This window comes from Benincasa hispida, chromosome 6 (assembly GCF_027475165.1).
Source record: "Benincasa hispida cultivar pf3 chromosome 6, pf3_genome.v1.1, whole genome shotgun sequence".
NCBI lineage: Eukaryota > Viridiplantae > Streptophyta > Magnoliopsida > Cucurbitales > Cucurbitaceae > Benincasa > Benincasa hispida.
In genome coordinates, this window is record NC_143483.1 from 45,537,796 (window position 1) to 45,562,661 (window position 24,866).

The 24,866-nt window shown below is 36.8% G+C and overlaps 1 protein-coding gene across 4 annotated transcripts in view; it reads right to left on the reverse strand.

Moving 5' to 3' along the window:
* The window catches only part of REV3 (recovery protein 3), a 65,702-nt gene that overhangs the window by 1,473 nt on the left and 39,363 nt on the right, over positions 1 to 24,866 (reverse strand). For all 4 annotated transcript variants that reach the window (XM_039034165.2, XM_039034167.2, XM_090314722.1 and 1 more), the window contains 8 exons: positions 17,972 to 18,114; positions 16,881 to 17,478; positions 15,706 to 15,852; positions 14,597 to 14,872; positions 12,775 to 12,882; positions 1,620 to 1,825; positions 1,140 to 1,443; positions 287 to 904 (listed from right to left, as the gene is read on the reverse strand). In XM_039034165.2, coding sequence (XP_038890093.1) covers positions 287 to 904; positions 1,140 to 1,443; positions 1,620 to 1,825; positions 12,775 to 12,882; positions 14,597 to 14,872; positions 15,706 to 15,852; positions 16,881 to 17,478; positions 17,972 to 18,114 — 2,400 coding nt within the window. The remainder of the gene's footprint in view (positions 1 to 286; positions 905 to 1,139; positions 1,444 to 1,619; positions 1,826 to 12,774; positions 12,883 to 14,596; positions 14,873 to 15,705; positions 15,853 to 16,880; positions 17,479 to 17,971; positions 18,115 to 24,866) is intronic.

Consider the following 24,866-nt stretch of genomic DNA (forward strand, 5'->3'; position numbering starts at 1 on the left):
AAATCTCAACCTACCAACCAACAACAAACTAAAACCAAATTAAAAACAATCATGAACACTAATCCCTATTACATTTTACCCTTAGTAATATTGTACGAGTGGTTTTTGCAAATTTTCTATAAAATGGATCAAATATGAGCGTTAATAAAACTTTGGTAATGACAGAATTAATCAAGTAAATCAAACAGCATGCTACAAGGGCATCATATTCTGTTGAAAGCAGATTGGTGTAACCAAAGAAACCAAGAAACCTAACATAATGGAGGAATATTGCAATGGTACTTACGGCAGCAAGGTGTTGCATTTCACTCTCTAACTTTGAAGTTTTTATGATTATCGCAGTGGTAGCTGCAGCTTCATTTTGTAGACACTGGTTGCATAAATTAGACGAGGTCTGGACTAACTCACCACATAGTATACAATGCTTAGATAGGTAGTAATAATCAATTCGGGTTCGGTTAGGATTTGCAGTTGATAAGGGTTGTTTAAAAAACACCTCCCTTACAGGACGAGGCATCTCCAAAAACCACTGATTTAAGTTGGCTCCAACAAGACCAAACGCTCTTTGCAGGGCAGGTATTATCTGTTTGTTGATGTAATATAGACTGTTCAATCTGTGGGGGGAATCCACAGCCAAAAGATCCATTGGATCAACAACCATATCTGCAAGGCGAGCTCCAGGCTCCCTATAAATTACGACATAAGGAATTCGTTCCGCATAACGCGGTTCTGCCCTTGGATCAATTCTCATTGCTTTAGTGGCCACAATTGCCGCTGGTGGAAGTGAGGATGGGCCCCTTGTGCGATATGTACCCAGCCGTACCTCCTTTGCAAAGACAAAATCTTGAATTGAAACCCTTCCAGAAAGAATCCGCTTCCATTGACGCTGCAAATATGTTTTGATCTGTGCATTGAAAAACTGACTAAATCACCCCATCGATAATTGAGAAATTCGTCATTATATGAGAATTAGCAAAAGAAATATGCTCGTTTGAAGTTTTAGATACTCCATTCCCTCAGACCAAACAATGTAGTGGTCTCAAGTCTCAACAGCAGTTAAAAGCTATAAATATATATGATCTAATACTTGCATTATCTGACAACTAATTTCAAAGAAAGCGACAGGTAGAGAAATGCACCTCCGAAATATCCTGATGTTCAAAAAAAAGCCTCAATGATTGCTCCATTGTCTTTGCCACGGCTGCACAAGTATCTCTCCGTACAGTCTCAATGCCTTTAGCATCAAAGGTGGGTTCAATTTGTTCAGGGCTCTCAAAACTGTAGCCAACGTAACGCTTCTTAGTGAGAAGGAAGCAAGGGGCATAAACTTTCTCCATCTTGAGTGTGACTGGATTGGGATTCATTGCAGAGACTGCAGATGCAATCTCCTGCCCAATGCCAAAAGCCTGTTCGACCGTATGTCCCTTTAGAAGAACAAACATGCTGCATAAGAAGGGAAAAGCAGGCACTTAAACCTAAAAGGTCCTCAACAAAATCCCATTTCCCCACTCTAAATTAATGCCCAAGGTAAGAAATTAGTATGTTAATTTATTCAATACTATGCTGTCAGCTCAACACAGTTTTAACTCGAACTGGTTAAAATTAATTAGATATCGTACCTGTCAGTATCCCCATAAATAACTTTAGCCTTCCATTTCTCCTGTGAATTAACAAATGAGATTGCACTTTCTAGTGTACGGCGGCCACACTGAACAATACTATCTGCAAGCTCAGCACAAGGCATACGACCACTAAAACCAGCAGCCGTATAGCCATATGTTACATTTGCTATTAGCTTCAAGGCAAGCTGTCTTGCATTAAATACCTGGGAAGCGTAATAAATCACAAACTCAGCAATGCACATGTAACAATGTGAATCTGTGATCTATGGAATGGTCAAGATGCACTAATGAAATACGGTAATCCAAGGCAGCAAAGCATTTTATTTACACTTCATGTACTGAATGACACGAAGGCAATGTTGAACTTAGTTGCAAAAAATAAAACAAACACAAAAAACACAGGGATATAGTTTGAAATAAATATTAAAGAATTTTAAAAAAACAACAAAAACAAGTCTTTTTCAGGTACTGCTAGTCTTTAATAACATTGCTTGACATGACCTTTTTTAACATATTCTGTCTTATATTATTTATTCTATAAAGGACCCTCAATATGTGTCAAGTACTAAGTTACAAGTTACAAATCTTTTACAAATTAATAAACTAATAGTTAAATTCTAATGTATTTGGGTAATTTCAATTACTAAGGCCCGTTCAATAACGATTTTGTTTTTAGTTTTCTATTTTTTGAAATTTGTACTGGTTTTCTCCTAGAGTCCATGCTATGGTTTTCACATTTCTAAAAGAAACACTTAAATTCTTAGTCAAATTCTAATAGAAAAACAAGTTTTTAAAAACTGAAAACGGTAATGACTTGGTTTTTGAAAATGGTTTATTTTAGTTTTCAATATCAAAGAAAAATTTTGCTCCCTTTCGATATATATATATATATATATATATATATATATTGACTTGGTTGTTGAAAATATTGGTTGAAAGTAGATAACAAAATAAAGAAATTTGTAAGTGGAGATAGTATTTATCAATTCAATTTTCAGGAATCAAAACCAAAAATCAATTGGCTACCAAATGGGACCTAAAATAGTCATGTTACTATTTCATATATTAGTTTCAAGTAAAAACACACAATTGAACAAGGTTAAATGTACATTTATAAAATATTAACTAAAACTGAAATTAAAGGTGTTCAATCACATCTGTTCTTAATGTCCGTGATTGATAACATATTGGAAAAATCAAATGCATGTTATGCATAACATAATCGATCAACATCTATAAATTCTTATCTTGTTCATATACAAAAATAGTTTTTTCAAGATCAAAATTATGTAATAAAAAAATCATCTATTCATTTATAAATTATTACTGTTGAAATAAGGTGTATTTGCCCTACAGGCGTTTTAGTCTTTTTACTTGTTCCTACTATATTTAGGTTTCTGCCAGATCTATTTATATCTTGAGTCTGTAGTATGTTGAAGTGTGACAAAAATTAATAAAATTCTCCTATCATGGTTTTTTCTCCCTGACCTAGGGTTTTCCACGTAAACCTGGTGTTCTTTTTTTTCTTTCCCTTATTTTTCAATATGGTATCAAAGCAAGGGGATGAAACCTTAGGTCCAATAGAAGAAATTCAGTCATCAACCCTAGTAGGTGATGGAACAACGGCAGAAGAAACGAGTTCCGCAGCGATCCAGGCTGCTGTTGATCGTTACCTCAGGTCGATTCTCAACCTAATACAGTTACAATATGCCATTCGGAGATCACCCAAAAGCTAAGCCCGCGTCACACGAACTCCAGCCGCCATTCGGAGATCACTCAACAGCTTCGCGACCCATCCGACCTAGACCAACGGGGCCCAGCCGATCCAAACCAACGGTGCACAGTCCAGTCGTCGATCACTTCGCCTCCCAGCTTCAGCGCACCATTTGAGCGTCACCCAGGGTTCGCCAACCCATCCTCCAGCACAGCTCCGATCCATTCTTCGATGAGCTTCAGCGCTGCTTCGATCTTCTCCAACGCCTTTCCAATCGCGGGTTCTCCAGGGTTCCAACCGCAACTCCTGCAACCACCGTTCCAGCCTCAGGTTCACGTCGCCGAGCCCACAGGTCAACCTCCCTTCTTTGTTCCGAGCGGGCAGCAGCACCCTCCAACCTCTATTCCTAGCGGGTCAATCAGTTACAGAGGTTCAGGACCACTAGGTTTATCTCCGGTTGGAATTCAACAATAGATTGCTAGTCTCCAACAATAGATTGCAGCACTTGGGGAGTTTTTAGTGACCACATCTAACCCTCAGACGAACCCTAACCTAGACTTATCTTCAAGTTTGCCTTTATACGTGGAAAATCCGGTAACAGCTTTCCCTAATTTACCTATTGCAAATATTTTATCTGGGTCTGTGGGGAATTCTGTCGGAATAATCACAGTAGAGAAACTAAATGGCCAGAATTATTTTTCCCCGTCTCAATCTATTAAAATGGTTTTCGAGGGACGAATAAATTCGGATATTTAACTGGCGAAATACCAAGACCGAACCCTGGGGACACTTAAGAACAGGTTTGGAAAGGAGAAGACTCTCTACTCCACTCGAGACATTTGGGATGCAGTCCAAAAGCTGTATTCAAAAAGACAATACATCGCGACTGTATACGTTGCAAAAACAGGTCCATGAATGCAAACAAGGGACCATGAGCATGACCTTATACTTCAATAAGCTGTCTTTATTGTGGCAAGAGATGGATTTATGTGGCGAGGTTCAGTATTCGAGGATTGAGGAGACTGATCGTGTCTATGATTTCCTTGTTGGGTTGAATTCAAAATTTGATACGACTCACAGTAGAATACTAGGACAGAGGCCGATATTGTCCCTTATGGAAGTTTGCTCTGAAGTTCGACTAAAGGAAGATAGGTCAAGTGCTACGAGTGGTTCTGTGGTTACAGCTGTGGACTCTGCTACATTTGGAGTAAAATCATCCGGATCGGAAAATGACAAGCAGAGTGGCAAATCGCCTCCGATATGTGAGCATTGTAAAAAACCATGACACACGAAGGATCGGTGCTGGAAACTACATGGTCGACCCCCAAATGGCAAACTTCGGCCTCCAAATGACAAATCAAAGTCTGGCCAAGCCCTCGTGAGTGAAGCTGCTGATGATGCCTCTCAATCTAAGGTGACCAACCCAAGTGACCCAGGTACTATTGGGATCAGTACAGTTGCTCAATCAGGTACCACCCAATCTCTTAGTCTTCTTATTAAGGGAAAAGATTCTCGGATATTGGATTCAAGAGCGACCAATCATCTGATTGCCTCGTCTGATCGATTCTTCTCGTACTTTCTATTGGAAATGAGAGGATTTAGATTGCAGATGGGTCCTTTGCTTCTGTTGCTAGAAAAGGTCATTTGTCTCCTTTTCCAGGGTTGGTCTTACAAAATGTTCTGCACGTGCCCAAAGTTTCTTATAATTTGTTGTTGTTATAATTCTATAGTTAGGGTTTTCTATTCTTGTAAATATTTTGTGATATTTTCCTTTTCTATGCTTTATACTCTTGTATATATTCATATCTTTGGTGAATGAATAAAGCATTCTGATTCTTTCTCAAACCTAAGAATTTTACATGGTATCAAAGCTCTCTAAATAAACTTAGGGTTTTTGTGAACCTTAGGGTTTGAGAATTTAGAACCCATTTGTGATACGTTTAGGGTTTTGTGGAGAGGTGGGTTTATACTTTTTCTCACAGTCGCCGTCTTCGGTTCGTTCGCCGTCGTTAGCCACCGTCGAGGTAAAAAAAAAAAAAAGCTAGTTTTTCGATACCACCCATTCCAACGAGAAGCCCAGCCACCGATCTACAAAACCCCAAGTCCGGTTGCCATCTGACCAGCGCGTGAGGCTCACGCGTCGATTGTTCCAGTTCGCTGTCCGTCCACGCGCCGGCGCGTGTAGGTGCGTGTGCCGCCATTTTTCGTCCGTCTTCAGTGGGTTTCCTCAGTGTTGTCGGCTCTTCTTGGTGGTGTGTTTGTTTGGGACATATAGATATACTCACTGCTTGTATAGACATCTCTTCGGTAAATTAGGGTTTGATTCTTTGCTGTCCGGTATCTACTTTTTGAGGTAATGGCTAATAAAAAACCAGTAATGTCTGAGATTGTTCCTATGGTGTCAAAAGTAACTGAACACAAGTTGAATGGATCCAACTACTATTCATGGAGATCAAATCCAGGAGGTGTTGTTTGCTATTATTGTCATAAACCTGGCCATACGAAACGTGAATGCAGAAGATTGTTGAATAAGGGTCAGAGGATGCCATCACCCTCTGCACATGTCGCCTCTACTCCTGATAATCTCGACAAGTTAATTACGATTTCTGCAAGGGAGTTTGCTAAATTTCAGCAGTATCAAGAGTCATTGAGGGCATCATCTTCTACTCCCATTACGACCATCGCAGAGACAGGTAACATTTCTAAATGCCTTCTTTCCTCCACGTCAAAATGGGTCATTGACTCTGGCACTACAGATCATATGACAGGTAACCCAGTTTATTCTCTACCCTTTGTACATCTACCTCTTCACCTAATGTTACTATAGCTAATGGAACCTCCACTCCCGCTTTAGGATCAGGAACCGTCCATCTCAATGAATCAATTTCTTTGTCATCAGTTTTAAATTTACCAAATTTCTCGTTTAATTTGATTTCGGTCAATAAACTCACTCGTGATCTTCATTGTTGTGTCTCCTTTTTTCTTTGTTATTGCTTATTTCAGGATCTTACGACGAAACAGATTATTGGTAAAGGGCGGGAATTTGGAGGTCCTTACATCTTTGAACCACAAACATCTACGGCCATCACATGCTCTATCGTGTCGTCTCCCTTTGAAGAGCATTGTCGTTTGGGTCATCCGTTTATCTCTGTGTTGAAGAGTCTTCGTCCACAACTTCAACATTTCTCTTCTTTCGATTGTGAGTTATGTCAGTTCGCTAAATTTCATCGTTTGAGTTCGTATCCTCGAGTCAATAAACAAGCTAGTACTCCTTTTGAATTAGTCCATTATGATGTTTGGGGTCCCTGTCCTGTTAAGTCCAAAGGAGGGTTTAGGTAATTTGTTACATTTGCCGATGACTATTCTCGTGTTACGTGGTTATATTTAATGCAAAGTCGTTCTGAGTTACTTTCTCATTTTCATAACTTCCATGCTAAAATTCAAACTCAATTTAGTGGTATTCTTAAAATCCTACGGAGTGATAATGCTAAGGAATATTTCTCTCGTACACTCAAGTCCTATTTAAATGCCCATGGCATTCTTCATCAATCTTCTTGTGTTGATACTTCATCTCAAAATGGGGTTGCAGAACGAAAGAATCGTCATCTCCTTGAGACAACCAGAGCTTTGATGTTTCAGATGCATATTCCAAAATCCTTTTGGGCTGATGCTGTTTCCACAACTTGTTTCTTAATAAATCGCATGCCCTCTTCCATTTTTAAGGGTGAGATACCTTTTCGTACTTTATGCCCCAAGCAACATTTGTTTCCCATTCCACCCAGAATATTTGGTTGTACCTACTTTGTTTGGGATGTTCGGCCTCCGCATACCAAGCTGGATCCAAAGTCCTTAAAATGTATTTTCCTTGGTTATTCCCGTGTCCAAAAGGGGTATCGGTGTTATTGTCCTAGTCTAAATAAATATTTAGTCTCTCCTGATATCACGTTTTTCGAACATACCCCATTTTTTTCATCACCGTCTTTCTCTTCGAATAAGAGTCAAGGAGAGCATAAGGAATTAGAGGATGATTTCCTTGTCTACACAATTATTTCTCCTTCCGATCCTCTTCCTGATTCATCTCTTCCTCCCATCGTTAAGGTCTATACTCGACGACAACCTCCTCCAGTTCCATGCCCTATACCAGAGTCTTCTTCGTCATTGGATCCAGAAACGGGTGATGATCTTCCTATTGCTCTTCGCAAAGGTAAACGTACTTGTGCTCATCCTATTTCCTCTTTTGTTTCATATAACCATTTATCACCTTCCACATGTTCATTCATTGCATTCTTAGAGTCTGTATCCATCCCGAAAACTGTTCATGAGGCTTTGTCTCATCCTGGTTGGTGTGCCGCAATGGTGGAGGAGATGACTACCTTAGATGATAATTGTACTTGGGATTTAGTTTCTCTCCCTACAGGAAAGAAGGCTATCGGTTGCAAATTGGTGTTTGCAGTTAAAGTCAATCCTGATGGTTCTGTTGCTCGATTAAAAGCACGCCTCGTAGAGAAAGACTACGCACAAACTTATGGCGTTGACTATGCTGATACTTTTTCTCCTGTAGCAAAAATGGCATCTATGCGGTTGTTTATTTCATTAGCTTCAATCAATCATTGGCTTTTACATCAGCTTGATATTAAAAATGCATTTCTTCATGGTGATCTTCAAGAAGAGGTGTATATGGAGCAACAACCAGGGTTTGTTGCTCAGGGGGAGAATGGAACGGCGTGTCGCCTTCGTAAATCCTTGTATGGATTAAAGCAGAGCCCACAAGCTTGGTTTGGTAAATTTAGTCAGGTGATTGAAAGCTTTGGAATGCGGAAGAGCATGTCAGATCATTCAGTCTTTTTTAAGAGATCTGAGGGTGGTGTCATCTTGTAGTTGTATATGTGGATGATATAGTGATTACTGGTCATGATTCTTTAGGTATCCAGTCTCTAAAGACCTTTCTTCACAGTCAATTCCATGCAAAAGATTTGGACATGTTGAAATACTTAGGAATTGAGGTAATAAGAAGCAAGAAAGGAATTCTATTATCACAGAGAAATGTACTTGATTTGTTGACTGAAACAGGAAAGCTAGGGGCCAAACCATGTAGCACCCCAATGATGCCCAACTTACAGCTCACAAAAGATGAAGAATTGCTAAAAGATCATGAAAGATATAGGAGGTTAGTGGGAAAACTTAATTACCTTACAGTGACTCGACCCAACATAGCCTATTCAGTAAGTATTGTGAGTCAATACATGTCATGCCCTACAATTGATCATTGGGCTGCATTGGAACAGATTCTTTGTTATTTGAAGGCTACTCTCGGGCGTGGTTTATTATATAAGGATTATGGTCATAATAATATTGAATGTTTTTCAGACGCCGATTGGGCAGGATCTAAAGAAGATAGAAGATCAACTTCGAGGTACTGTGTTTTTGTTGGTGACAATTTGATTTCTTGGAAGAGTAAGAAGCAAAATGTGGTGTCACGTTCAAGTGCAGAATCAGAATATAGAGCAATGGCACAATCTGTGTGTGAATTGATTTGGATATATGAATTTCTTGTTGAGTTGGAATTTGAAATCACCACACCGACAAAGTTGTGGTGTGATAATCAAGCAACACTTCATATTGTTTCTAATCCAGTTTTTCATGAAAGGACTAAACATATTGAAGTTGATTGCCATTTTGTACGGGAGAAAATTCAACAAGGGTTGGTATCTACAGGATATGTGAAGACGGGAGAACAATTAGGAGATATCTTCACGAAAGCATTGGATGGAAGACGTATAGATTATCTATGTAACAAGTTGGGCATGATTAACATATATGCTCCAACTTGAGGGGGAGTATTATAATTCTATAGTTAGGGTTTTCCATTCTTGTAAATATTTTGTGATATTTTCCTTTTTTATGCTTTGTACTCTTGTATATATTCATATCTTTGGTTAATGAATAAAGCATTCTGATTCTTTCTCAAACCTAAGAGTTTTACAGTTGTCTATAAGTATAATAACTAGGGATTTGAACTGCAGAGTTATCTTCTCACCTGATAATGTTTCATTTCAAGACTTGAGCTCGGGGATGACGATTGGCACTGTCTGGCATGGTAGGGGCCTCTATTTCATTTCTGAAGATACTACCTCTAGTAGTTCGTCTAGGACTAGTTTGTTATTATCATTTACAATTTCTGAAAAAGACTATTTGTTATGGCATTTTCGCCTTGGTCATCCAAACTTTCAATATATGAAATATTTGTTTCCCCATTCATTTTATAATATTTCCTCCTTGTCTTGTGATGTCTGTATACGTGCCAAACAGCCTGCCCAGGTTTACCTTTCCCTCTCAACCATATAAACCTTCCCAACCTTTCCATTTGGTTCATAGTGATGTTTGGGGCCCATTGAACATTACTACAGTATCCGGCAATTGACGACCACACCCGTCTTACATGGGTGTTTCTTCTTGCTGATTAGTCAGAAGTATCATCTATTTTCCAACAGTTCTATACTACGGTCGAAACCCAGTTCAATACTAAGATTGTTATCCTACGGAGTGATAATGGACGGGAGTTTGTTAATAACACTCTTCGTGAGTTCTTGAATTTGAAAGGAATTATCCATCAAAACTCGTGTACCTATACTCAGCAAAACAATGTAGCTGAACGGAAAAATCGTCACCTTATAGAAGTTGCTCGATCTCTCATGCTTCCTACGTCCCTTCCCTCGTACCTCTGGGGAGACGTTCTCACTGCGGCTCACCTCATCAATCGTATGTCATCCCGTAAGTTCCAAACACCTCTCGAGTGCTTTAAAGAATCTTGTCTGTCCACGCGTCTCTTTCCTGATGTCCCTCTTTATGTGTTCGGGTGTACTACCTTTGTTCATAACCACGGTCCTCCCCAAACAAAATTTGCTCCTCATGCTCAAAAATGTATTTTTGTTGGATATCCTCTTCTCCAGCGGGGCTATAAGTGTTTTCATCCATCCTCAAGGAAGTATTTTTTCACTATGGATGTTACGTTCCTTGAGGATCAACCCCGTTAGTCCTCTTCAGGGGGAGAACACTAGTGAAGAGGCTAACTCATCTACCTACTCTATTCCTATAAACTTCGAGCCTAATCCTGATACAAACCCTGTCCTTCCTAAGTCTGACCCGGTCCTTCCTACAAAAACAAGTACCCTAGATAACATACTACAGGAAGAATCTTAGAAAGGGAATAGCGGCTCATGTTGCTCCAAGGGGAACTGCTCAAGAATCGGAACCAGTACTTGCTCATGTTCAAGCGTCCTCTATTTTTAATGATGCTTCTGGAAGTAAAGATGAGTGTGTTAAAGGTGATATAGCTGAAAGTTGTGAATGAGATTGCTCCAAATGAAGACAAAACTGCAAATTGTGATGAGTCACCAGGAGAAACTCAGGAGAGTGAGGTCTTGCCACAAATAAGCAAGCATGATTACCATCCTTGTATTAATGAGGAGTCAGGAAAAGTAGGAGATTATGATGCCACCCTTGATATACCAATTGCTCTACGGAAAGGGACTAGATCGTGTACCAAACATTCCATGCATAGTTTTCTATCTTACAGTAACTTGTCGTCTGGGTTTAAAGCCTTCACTACCAGCTTGGATACTGTGAAAATACCAACCAATGTGCATGTGGCCATGAAAATCCCCAAGTGGAGAGTTGCTGTCATGGAAGAAATGAAAGCTCTCAAAACTAATAAGACATGGGATCTTATTACTCTTCCTAAGGGTCACAAAACAGTTGGATACAAATAGGTGTTCACTGTCAAGTACAAGTCTGACGGGACTCTTGATAGATACAAGGCTAGACTGGTTGCTAAAGGCTTCACTTAGACATATTGGATTGTTTACTCGAAGACTTTCTCTCCAGTAGTAAAGCTTAACACAATTCAGGTTCTTCTCTCAATTGTGGTTAACAAAGACTCGCCCCTCCATCAACTTGATGTAAATAATGCTTTCCTATATGGAGAGTTAGAAGAAGAGATCTATATGAGCCCTTCTCCTGTGTTTGAAGCACAATTTGACAATCGAGTCTGTAAACTCAGGAAGTTCTTATATGGCTTAAAGTAGTCTCCGAGAACGTGGTTCGACAGATTCACTACCTTCGTTAAGTCCCAAGGCTTTGTTCAGAGGCATTTTGATCATACTCTATTCACAAAGAAATCCGAATCGGGAAAGATTGTTGTTCTGGTTGTGTACATCGATTATATCGTTTTGTCAGGAGATGATAAAGCAGAGATTGTCAAACTAAAGTAGAGAATGGTATGTGAATTTGAGATCAAAGACTTTGGTAGTTTGAGATATTTTCTTGGTATGGAGGTAGTGAGATCGAAGGATGGAATATTCGTTTCTCAACGGAGATACACTCTGGATTTGTTGAGGGAAACAGGAATGACTGGATGTAAACCCATTGATACTCCCGTTGAAGTAAATACTAAGCTGTGAGATTATGTTGCAGGAGTTCCAGTAAATAAAGACAGGTACAAGCATCTCGTAGGGAAATTGATTTACCTATCTCATACTAGACCAGACATATCCTATGCTGTCAGCATGGTCAGTCAGTTTATGCAGGCTCCATATGAGAAACGTATGAAGGTTGTTACTCGGATTCTGAGGTATTTGAAATCTACTTCTGGAAATGGCTTAATGTTCAGAAAACATGACATGAGATTCATTGAAGTATACCCAAATTGAGCAGGATCCGTTACAGATAGAAAATCAACTTCAGGATAATGTACCTTTATGTGGGGTAATCTTGTTATCTGGCGAAGTAAGAAACAAGGAGTGGTTGCTCGAAGTAGTGCTGAGGCAGAATACAGGGCTATAAGTCTGGGGATATGCAAGGAGATATGGTTGAAGAAAGTTGTCTAATCTTCACCTGGACAGTCATGGTCCCATGAAACTCTATTGTGATAATAAGGCAGCTATCAGTATTGCCAACAATCCCGTACAACATGATAGAACCAAACATGTGGAGATTGCTAGACACTTTATTAAAGAGAAACTAGATAGTGGCAGCATTTGTATTCCCTACCTTCCTTCGAACCAACAGGTTGTTGACGTTCTCACCAAAGGGTTACTAAGACAGAGCTTCGACACTTGTGCTAGCAGGTTGGGTCTTAGTAATATTTATGCCCCAACTTGAGGGAGAATGTTGAAATAAGTGTATTTGCCCTAAGGGCGTTTGTCTTTTTATCTGTTCCTACTATATTTAGGTTTCTGCCATATCTATTTATATCTAAGTCTAGTGTTTTGAAGTGTGACAAAAATTAATAAAGTTCTCCTATCGTGGTTTTTTTTCCCTAACCTAGGGTTTTCCACGTAAACCTAGTGTTCTTTTTTTCCTTTCTCTTATTTTTCAATAATTACCAATAGCAACGATTTGCCAAAAGAATAAGACTACTGTAGTCTGAAATAGCCATACCCTCTGAAGAACTTTCTGTGATGAAGCCAGCTTTTTCATTCCCTGCTTTACCATGATTCTAGTCAATAATATCTCCTCCAAAAGACGAGGCAATATACCTTTACGAACCTGAGAAATCAATAGGGAACAAAGCAGTAATGTTATTATTTTCATACCACTATACCCTGAATGTACAGTGTTCATTAGTGATAAGACAGAGAACATACGGGTGGATTTACTCATTGGAACAGTAAATAGAAAATGAGTCTCTTTTTATTCCATTTTGACTTGTAGGTCCTAGATCAAAATGGAGAAAGAGATTCCCTAATCTCATTTCAATCTTCAAATTCATCAATCCCACAGTTAATTTTTACAACTTCGTTTATCCTTTTTCTATCTTTACTTTTGCAATGGGTCCCATAATTAATTAAGACTGATTCTCACATGTGAAAAAGAAAATATTATAATAAGTACATAAATAAATAGTAGCAATAACAACATGAATAATGATAAGATCCTTTTTTTCTTTATTCTGACTCTAACATAATATTAGGATATGCAATATTAAAATTTTTATTCCACAAAAAAGATAGGGTAGAGACCTGAGAGGCCAAAAATGGAGTTACAAAAAAGTTATCCATTTGGCCAAATATATGGTAAAACTATAATCAGAAAAAGGGGTAAATATCTACACCAATACATGGCCATTAACAGGACATTGATAACAAAGATTCTGCAAGTTGATTAGGTGGTTCCAAAAGAAGACCTTAACAACGTTCAGTCTCATACCTACTAGGTAAACAAGACCTTAAAGATCATCTGGAAGAAAATTATTTTTATATATATAAAAAAAAATACAGCAACAACAAAAAAAATGATGCTTGCTAGCGTCAAAAAGAATTTCTATCAATAACCTCGTTCACTGTAGAAAGGAAGACATTAAACTAAAATCTAATAGAATTAACATTTGCATTTTCCTCTTTGTACTGCAAGAGTGAAAACTGAAGGCATGGTTCATTGGAAATTTGTCTAATAATTGAATTGTTATATTTTGAGAGAGGTGAAAACTATAGCAAATAAACTGTGAAGAAACAAAATCAAAAAATCAAAAAATCAAAATCAAAATTATTACTCTTAGGGCCCTTTTGTTTCACAAATTGTTTTTGAAGCACACAAAAGTGGGAGATCATGGGTGATTATTTTTCTGTTTTAAGATTCTTCCGTGGGTTTTCTACACTGTAATTTCTGGGTTTGGGTGTGAGAGTTGCTGAGCATTGAGTTTTTCTCTTCTTCCTCTTTTGGGTTGTACTTTCCCTAAAAAACTTTTAATCGTCACATAGAAATTTAGAACTATAATACACCTTTTCTTTGTTTTGAATCCAACATTATATTAGTTTTCTTAAGAAAATGATACAGAACTAATAAGAGGATAAAAAGAGACAAAGAGTTTAATGTCAATTATATTAGTAAACACAATACTAAGAGATTAATCTCAATTCTAATTCTGATTCTCCTCATTCTCATGCCTACAAAGTATATGAGACATAAAAGATCATTGCAAGGAAGAAAAAAAAACAAAAATGAAGCTTGCTATCGTTGAAAAAATTTCTATCACAAACCCCATTGATGGTAAGAAAGTAAACATTAAACCAAAATCTAATAGAATTAATACCTATAGCATAAAACTATTTTGGTGTTAAAAAATTGTAGTCATATATAAAACTATCTATCAGCCAATAATATTAGTTAGGCGTGTAGAAACTCCTGCAATATTCTTCATTTTTCATGGTCATTTTCTTTATATTCCATATTGTCATATAAAGACGTGTTTTCAGAGATCTACCTTTGGTGGTACGTACATTACACCATTAGGAGTGAACAGTATCTGATCTTTCAATTCGTCAAGAACCTGTCGTTCTGGTGAATATGAAATAACTCCTAGCGTATTGACCTTTGAAGGGGCTACTTTCCCCAAGCATGTACAAAAGCAAAGGTTGTAAGCAATTATCATGGAGGGATAAAGAGACTGAAAATCTAAAACAACAACAGGATCAGCATAAAAACCAGACTCCGGTTCCATCACAAGTGGCAGACATTCCATTGCAGGTTGTGATGCGACCTAACAGAAAAACAAACATAACATGACAGACATTATTATTCATAATGGAATCATAAATATGTTAAACAAAAGTAAAAATCAAAAACTAGATTTAGATAATAAAAAAACTGAAAAGAAAAAGCATGAAAGAACTTCTTGGCAATAATTTTTTAATGAAATTAACCTTGACATCCAGGCATGAAACTAAAGAAAAACGGGAGAGAGAAAGAGAAGAAAATTAAAGAAAAAGAAATCACATATACATAGTCAGAGATTGAGTATGTAAACAGATAAATCATCAAGCATCAAGTATGTAAAAAGAAATACTCAAACTATAAATACAGTATTTACATATTCCACCAATTCCAACTTCCAAGTAACTATAAAGAAAGAATACAACCAACCAATGGTCAATCATTAGCATATCCAAAAAATAACAGAAATTTATATCTAACAACAGACATCAAATTCACACAAGTAATAATCTTGAAAGAAAGCACGACATTCTAGTTCTTACTAGTATTTATTGTAGAGAATGAAAATGAAAATAAACCTTCGGTTGATACCCTCAGGATTGAATCCCCCCCTTCCCCCCAGTATACTGATTACGAAAAAGAGGGAAGAAGCCAGCTTCAATCTTATCTTCTCTAATTAAAGCTCTTACTAATGTATATTGTGAAAAATAATTATTAAATGGTGATATTGATGGGATGCATACTAATAAATTATCACAAAATACACATTGAATAAAAACTTTTACAAATTAGAAAAAATAAACATAAAAAAAGCCTAAGTGCAACTTCCTACATTATCAAAAATTATTCAGGGAAGAGCAAGTGACCAACGATTCAGACCTGCAAATTCCCAGGGGAGACTGCCAGATAGTTTTGACTATGTGCCAATCTTAGCAACATAGATTCAACACGATATTGTGAACCTCGAGATAGAACAGAAAAAAATTCAATGCCAAACACACGAGCAAGTTCTGAAGTTCTATTTATCTGCAAGGTACACATTGTGATATAATCTTCATCATGTGAACGAAAGAATTTGCTTATGTAAATAAATAGATCCATAAGAGAGAGTATAGTTTAGAGATACAAACAAAAAGTATGTAGGATGAAGAAGGGCAGGAAAGATAATGCTAAACCCAAAACAACAAACCAACCAACAAAACCAAACTTTTATGACTCTTCTGTTTTGCCAATATCTTTTACAGTGTGCAGTGAACTCCAAAAATAAATACAACAAATAAAAATTGAATAAACGGATCCAGTTATTTTTAATCAAAGAAAGAAGAAACCTACTCAAAAAATCTTAGAAGCAAAAACCCAAAGAGAAGAACTCAATAAGCAAGATTATAGTCGTTTTCCCAATTGCCTTCTATGCATTAAGAATTCTCATGTTCCATTCCAGTTGTATGTATCGTAAATTATTGAGAAATTGTTCACCAAAGGAAGCACCCTTAATCTCAAAAGGAAGCTACGATTTATCCATTAACATAAATGACAAAAGGAAAACAAAACAAAACAAAATAAAACAAGAACAAACAAAAAAGATAGAAACTCTTTGTGATGGATAGTTGTCCACCATGCTTGTATAGGATATGCATGCTACACGATCCATGGAAGTTGAGAACATATAATGAACTGATTTGCGAGGCAACCCTTTCCAAATCACACGAAAAGGAACTCCAAAAACTTGGAAGTAGTAGAAAATGAAAGTTAGCTGGCCAGCCTACACAGTAACCTACATACATATGTTTGCATGATGCTATCGTATTTTATTTCTTTTAGACAGGAACAGGATTTTTCATTGATATAATGAAAAGAGGCTATTGCTCAAAATATAATGAAACAAAATAGCAAGAAAAACACGAGAACATAAAAGAGAGAAAGAGAAGGGTCAGTGAATGCACCCAGATATCTCAACTAGGCTGCGACACCCATAGCACCCTCATCAAATCCCTATATATGAATCCCAAAGAGACTAATGCAATTATATTTTATGAAAAACAATATGAAAATACCATATCAAGCGTCATCAATAATTGTAGGTTCAACTTTGCTCTTTCCGTCACGTATTCAATGCACCGAAATCTCGCTTGTCGAGGACCACTGTTAAACCATTGTGTTAATACCCTATGATGGATGTAAGGTAATTTTCGTCTCAAAACAGCTTCAGCAACAGCTTCAAGCGTGTAGATATTAAGCTTAACTTCATTGCGCATAAGCCTCCATAGATTTAGAACAATCCTACCACCAATATGGATTCCACTGGCATGCGTTCGGCCCCATTCATCCTCAACTATCATATCTTCTACTACATCTTCTACTACAGCAGAATCAGAATTTACCAACTCAGAAACCAAGATTCCTGGAATTTCTGTTTGAGTATTTGAATTTCCATCCAGCATCTTGGCTTCATCTGGTGTCCTAGATATCTTATTTAGCAGATTTATACCGAGCTGAGAAGCTCTCTCTGCCAAAAATCCAAGAGAACTACCTTGAATATCCCAGCCAATCAAAATATCTGGGTCAGTTAAATATATAATTTTCATAAAACTTCGAAATAAAGACTTCTCTTCATGATGAACCAAAACATTGTAGCCTATCCCATCACGGTTTCTGGAAAAGAAATGAGACATTATCACACCAAAAAAAAAAAAGTGCGTCAATAAAGGAGAAGACATCCAACTTATATCATCTTTACTTCTAGAAATCAGCTAATTTTATAATTAAGGACATCTAATTATTATGATACACCTTTGTGCATTAAGTAAAGACAACTGGACAGCAAGACATGCACCCAGCATTTTCTCACAAGCACCCAAAAAGAAAAAACAAGAACAAAATGTCTCACAAATACATAACCAAATGAAGAACAAACTAGGATAACAGAGTAGGATACAAAGGAGATATACATATGTGAACCTATCTTAACAAGTAGATAGCATAAAATTTGGAATATCCAAACTCAAAGGATTCCATTAGTTAAAAACCCTTGTATGCAGCAAAAATCTCAGGTTTGCCAGGGTAAATTCACCATAAATTCAGATTAATCAACAAAGGTGTGGTGGTTCAAGAGTACAATTTTTCATTGTGGCCATAAATATCGTACCTCTTAGACGAATCAATGTTCGTACAAAAAATTAAAACAACTTCAACAATGGGGCCACTATCAGTCTGAATAGCAAGAGCTATCATCTTCACGGCATCGAGTCGAGGATCAGGCCTGAGATCACCCCTACATTCTGCTTGGACCTAACAACCAGAGACAAGTATGAGGTAATGAATTAAAACAGAAAGTTCAAGTCCCAAGAAAACATGAATAGGAGCACAAGTTCCTATAACCAAGCAAGATCAGATCTTTTTCCTAATGTAGGCTAAGATAATGTAGGATTAACTCAATCAAAGCTATGAAGTGGGTCATTTGGGGGTGAATGATACTCTAGAACTTTCAATGACAAAAGCTTAAGAGTGGTTCGAAAATTTTGATTTTATCAAGTTATCAGCGGCTTTATGGTGTAGCCTTTCTAAAAGTTTCACCAATCATTTTTTTTTCCTGATATTTATACTTGAGATTCCTTTCTGAGAAACCATGGTTAGTGGTTAAGTTGTTTTTCAAAGCTATTTGGGGGATTTGTGTGTTGTCGAATTCTTTGGGTGTTTTTGGTTTGCTTTATTTATGATCCACGTTTACTATGTTGTAACTTTTTATTTTATCAATAAAATATTCTCTACAAAAAAAAAAAAAAATGTAGATTTTGAATTTTAAAATAATTATTATTATTATTATTATTTAAATTTTAAAATTTTTTTTTTAAAAAAAAAAAAAAAAAAAAAAAAAAAAAAAAAAAATAGCAGCCACCCTTATATATGAGCAAGTTTCTAAACTATTAAAAACATGAGCCAAAATGTCAATAATGGCTCCCATTAGACAAGTACAAGAAACCATATAAAGACAGGCTATCAGGACCCCTTGAATATCCAGACGAAAAGATATTGGATGTCCCCGAAGGGACAGAAGAAAAGATATTCAAACTCCATACCAAGGGGGAAAAAAAGGGATTTCAAGTCCCATTACATTAAACGAACAGTGTGAAAGGGTATTTCAATATCCGGTGCTACCAGTGTTAAGCACTTTTTAAAAAAAAAAAAAAAGAAAAGAAACAAGTCTCTTTATTCATAATTTGATAGGAGACAACTGCTCAAAGTACAAGATAAAGAGCAAGAGAGGCACACCCGGGCATCTCAACTAGGTTGACACCCCCTTCGCACCCTCATCATATCCATACAAACTAACATGATAATGAAATCAAAGGACAACCTAGAGTCCAAAACAATCCAAAATACAAAACAATACGAGCAAATAAAGTCACAAAAGATGCACCATAATACAAATGAAAGCTAGGCCATATAATACAAAAATGAGACAAAAACTACTAAAATTCTGGAAAAATGAAGGTCTGCCAGTTTTTAAGCATAATTCCTGTATGATAAAATCTTCGAAAGACTTGCAAAGAGTGCACCAGGCTGAAGCATTTCTTCGCACTAATTCAAACCGACCCAACCAACCTGCTTCTTTATCATGGAACACTCTTTGGTTTTTTTCAAACCACAATTCTGCTAGTAAGGCCTTAACCATATTGATCCAAATTAATCTAGGGCACTTGGAGAACAATTTCCACCAACATTTTTCTGAATATGAACAATTGAAGAAAAGATGCTGCAAATCTTCACCATCCTTTTTACACAAAGAGCAAATAGAAGGTGACAAGCAAACCGAAGGGAACTTTCTTTGCATGACTAAGGAGCAGTTTAGGAGACCAAAAATCATTATCCACACTTGAATATTTACTCTCCTTGGACTTTTAGTCTTCCATAAAGCCTTATAAAGATATTTGTCAAAGGAGATGAAAGGGAGAGATGAGTAGTAAGGGATTTTACTGAAAACTTACCAGATGCTTCTAGGGACCATGTTCTCGTATCAGAATTATCCAAAATTCTCTTATCTGAAATTAGAGTTAGCAAATCCTAAAACTCAATTATCTCATAGTCTTTAAGCAATCATCGAAAGACAATAGACCAAGAGCCAGCATATGATCCCAATGAGATGCTATGGACCCCTTTGGTAACAAAGCAATCTTAAAAAGTCTTGAATATCGAATATTTAGAGGAAGTGCATCTATCCATTGTCAGTCCAAAAAGCAATTCTATCACCACCGCCAAGTTTGAAAGGAGCCAAAGCTTCCACTTTCAACCAAATTCTCGAAATATTAATCCAAGGACTTCTCAAGCTAATTTCAATCTTCCCAATTGTGTGCCAGTTAAAGGAGTCCTTTCCATGAATGCTTCTAACCACCATTCTCCATACAGAATTTTCTTCCTCCGTGTACTGCCAACCCCATTTAGCTAGTAAAGCCATATTTCTATTTTTTAGACCACCCAAACTGAAACCTCCATCAATTAATGAGCATGTAACAATGTCCCATTTCACCAAATGATTTGACTTACTTCATAAATGTCTTTCCAAAAAAAATTTGCATTATTCTTTCTAGTGAGAGAATCACTTTATTGGGTATTGCAAGTAAGGACATATAATAAGTTGGAAGATTGGAAAGAACAAAATTGCACAAGGTAGCTCTTCCTCATCTAGACAAATTAAATCTCCTCCATTTATCTAATTTTTTGTGAAGTTTATCAATCACTGGCTGCCAAAATGAAGCTTCCTTCGGGTACCCACCTAATGGCAGACCAAGATAAAGAAAAGGCAAAAATCCTGCCTTGCAATTTAGAAATCCAGCCGTTTCCAGCAACTCATTTTCATCTATATTGATCCCACTTAAAGGCTGATTTTTCCCAGTTCACCTTCTGTCCTGAGCACCACTCAAATAACTCAATGGCTTCTTTCAATTTTAATAACATACAGTTATCATATTTGCAAAAAAGGAGTGTCACCTACAAATCAGAGTAGTGGAATAAGTATCTTCACCTTTCCTACCACAAAACCTTCATATAAACCATTTCCATATAACTTAGCTAGAAGAGCACCCAACACTTCACTAACTAGGAGGAAAAGAAAAGGTGATAATGGATCACCTTGTCTAATTCCCCTAGACGCAAGAATACATCCTCATGGCCTTCCATTAATAAATATAGAAGAATACGTCCTCGTGCATAAATTTATTTTGAATGTGTTAAGCACATTTTCAAACTTCCTATTGAAATTTCTCAATTCTCTGAATTTTTCTCATTCCTTTACAAATGGGTATAGTCCTAATATATACAATGATAAGAGCCAAACATAGCAAAGATAATCAACGGAACAAAGAATGGAAATAAGGAAAGAATATTACAGAAAAAGAATAAATACTAATTACAAAATAATATTCCAAAGAAACAAGGGAAAAGAAGACTTTCTATATTCAACACTCCCCCTCAAGCTGGATTGTATATGTTGATTAAGTCCAACTTGTCTTTAAAGACTTCAAAAGTGTTCTTGAATAAAGCTTTTGTAAGAATATCAGCAATCAACATCTTGGTGGGTATGTAGTAAATGGACACTTTTGTTTTCAATTTTCTCTTTAATAAAGTGTCGATCAATATCCACATGTTTTATGCGATCATGATGGACCGGGTCTTTCGCAATACTTATAGTAACTTGATTGTCACAGTGTACCTCCATTGGTTTTTCTTATGTGATTTTAAGTTCTGATAGGATGCTTTTGAGCCAAATTCCTTCACATATTCCTTGAGCTAGTGCCTTTAATTCAGCTTCACCACTTCTCTTAGATACGACTGGTTGTTTTTTGCTCCACCAAGTGACTAGGTTTCCCCAAACAAAGGTACAGTATCCAGTTGTTGATCTTCTGTCTATTTTTAAGCTTGCCCAATCAGCATCTGTGAATACTTCAATGTTTCTTTTCCTAGATTTCTTGAAGTACAGTCCTTCTCCTGGAGTTCCTTTCAAGTACCTGAGTATTCTATAAACAGCTTGCATATTTGCTTCAGTTGGTATATTCATAAACTAACTTACAAAGCTTACTGCAAAACAGATATCAAGTCTGGTGTGAGTTAGGTAGATTAGTTTTCCAACTAGTCTTTGATACTGATCTTGTTAACCATGGTGTTTTCTTTGCTTAAGTGATGATTTGGGTTGATGGGAGTATTAGCAGGCTTATATTTAAGCATACCAGTTTCCTTCAAGAGATCAAAGACATATTTTCGTTGAGAAATACTCAAACCTTTCTTTGAGCGGGCCACTTCTATCCCTAAGAAGTATTTAAGGTTGCTTAAGTCTTTTACTTCGAATTCCTTGGCTAAGAGTAGTTTTAATTTTCTTATTTCTTCTTCATGGTCTCTTGTAAGGATAATGTCATCTACATAAACGATGATAATTGCTATTTTACCCTTGCAAGGATGTTTGACGAAGAGGGTATGATCATATTGACATTGCAAGTACCTGTTATTCTTTACTAATTTTGAAAACTTTTCAAACCAGGCTCCAAGGGATTGTTTTAAGCCATAAAAGGATTTCTTGAGTTTGCATACGTTATTCATGGTTTTAGTTGATTCTATACCGATGGGTTTATCCATATACACTTCTTCGTCTAAGTCTCCATTAAGGAAGGCGTTCTTTATATCTAATTGGTGAAGTATCCGATCATTATTCACTACTACAGAAAAAAGGACACGGATAGTATTTAATTTTGCTATCGGGGCAAATGTTTCTTGGTAGTCAATGTCGTAAGATTGGGTGAATCCTTTGGCAACAAATCTAGCTTTGAGCCTATTGATTTCTCCATTAGCTTTGTATTTGATGGTGAAGATTAATTTGCATCCTACCATATTCTTTCCTAGGGTAGATTTGTTATTTCTCATGTGTTTTTCTTTTCCAAGGCATTTATTTCGTCTAATACAGCTTGCTTCCAATTGGGGTCTTTAAGAGCTTCATAGACGTTAGGAATGCATATGTTGGATAGGGTAGTTGTGAACGCTTTTAATTTGGGAGAGAGATGTTTATAAGAAAGATAGTTTTGAATAGGATGCATCGTACAAGTTCTTATTCCTTTCCGTTTTGCAATGGGAAGATCGAGGTCTTCCGTAAGGATTTCCATTGTGGATTTGGGGACATGATTTTCCTGTATTTCGGACGGATTTTGACTAAGCACTTGTCCAAGGGTGTTTTTTTCTTCGAGTACAAACTATGGGATCTTTCCTACATCAGAGTGTGTTTTGGTTAGGAATATCAGTTTCATTATAGACCATAGGATCTTTCCTACAATCGAGTGTGCTTTGGTTGGAAATATCAGTTTCATGTAGGAAGGGAGCACTTTCTTCAATAAAGGTTGTTATTGGGATTCCTTTGTTTTCAACAAGTATGGAAGGTTTAATGATGTCTTGCTTTTGAAAATAAGGTTGTGTTTCAAAGAAGGTTAAATTCGTGGAGGTTGAATTTTTCCGTGGTTGGTTAATAGAATTTTTATCCTTTTTGGCTCGAAGCATAACCTAGAAATATACATTTGATTGTCTTAGGATCTAGTTTACTCCTATTGGGTCGATGATCTTGAACAAAAACTGTACAACCAAATATTTTTAAGGAAACTTGAGAGAATAATCTATTATGTGGAAATACTTCCTAAAGTTTTTGTAAGAGAGTTTTGAAGCCTAATGTTCGTGAGGGCATTCTATTAATAAGGTATGTGGCTTTCAGAACAGCTTCTCCCCAAAAACGAGGGGGTGTTAGCGAAAAACATTAAAGCTCTAGAAACTTCTAAGAGATGTCTATTTTTTCTTTCTGCAATTCCATTTTGCTGGGAAGTGTTAGGGCATGTACATAAGTGGGCAATACCTTTTTCTTTTAGAAAGTTCCCTAAGGAAGTGTTAAAATAATCCTTAGCATTATTAGTGTGAAGGATTTGGATTTTTATGTTAAAGAGATTGAGGGTCATGGCACACATATTTTTAAATATGACAGTAACCTCAGATTTTTCTTTCATTAAAAAGACCCAACCAAGTCTAGTGTGATCATCAATAAAGGAAACAAACCATTTAGCTCCTGTTATATTCTAAACTTTACTAGGCCCCAAACATCACTATGCATTATTGAAAAAGGATGAGAGGGTTTATAAGTGCTTACCGGATATGAAGTTCAAGCCAACTTTGCCATTTCACAAGACTCACATTGGAAAACCTGAGAACTTTTATTAAAAATATCTGGAAAAATTCGTTTCAAATATAGAAATTGGGTTGTCTTGAACGATTATGGCATAACATTATTGTACTATCATAATTGTCTTTAGAAACAACAAAAGTAGATTTGCTAAGACCTAACTCCTTGACATGAGACTTGGAAGTATTTAGGATGTAGAGGCCCGAGGATTCCTTAGCATTGTCAATCGTCTTCCCCGAATTCAAATCCTAAAATATACAATTATGTGAATGGAAAGTCGCAATGCACTTTTTCAGAAGTGTTAGTTTGCTTATGGAAAGAACATTGCATCTAAGTTTTGGAACATGTAACACATTTTCTAACATAAAATCTTTAAAGATAAAAACATTGTCAATACCCATCACTTTTGAAGGTACCATCAGCAATTTTTACAGTGGTTTGAACGGTACAGTGGGCATAATTAGTTAAAAATGAGATATCACCTGTCATGTGATCTGAAGCTCCAGAATCAATAATCCAAGTATTACAATTTTCTTTAGTTGCATTGAAGGCATAAAAGAAGTTACTTGACTGTGCAACTGTAGCCACACTTGTTTCTGATTTTTTTAAGTAGATATGGGTTGACCAATCCAACTGCTCCCTAGTAAACACATTATCTTCGGAGTAATGTTACCTTCGGTTGTTGCACTTGTTTGGCAGGTCTTTCCTCGTCTATCATCTGTTCCCTTATTTGGCTTCCAATCTGGAGGTTTGTCATGAATATCCCAACATACTTCTTTAGTGTGTCCTAGTTTTCTACAATGCTCACACCATGGTCTTGGTTTCCGTTGCCGATTATCAG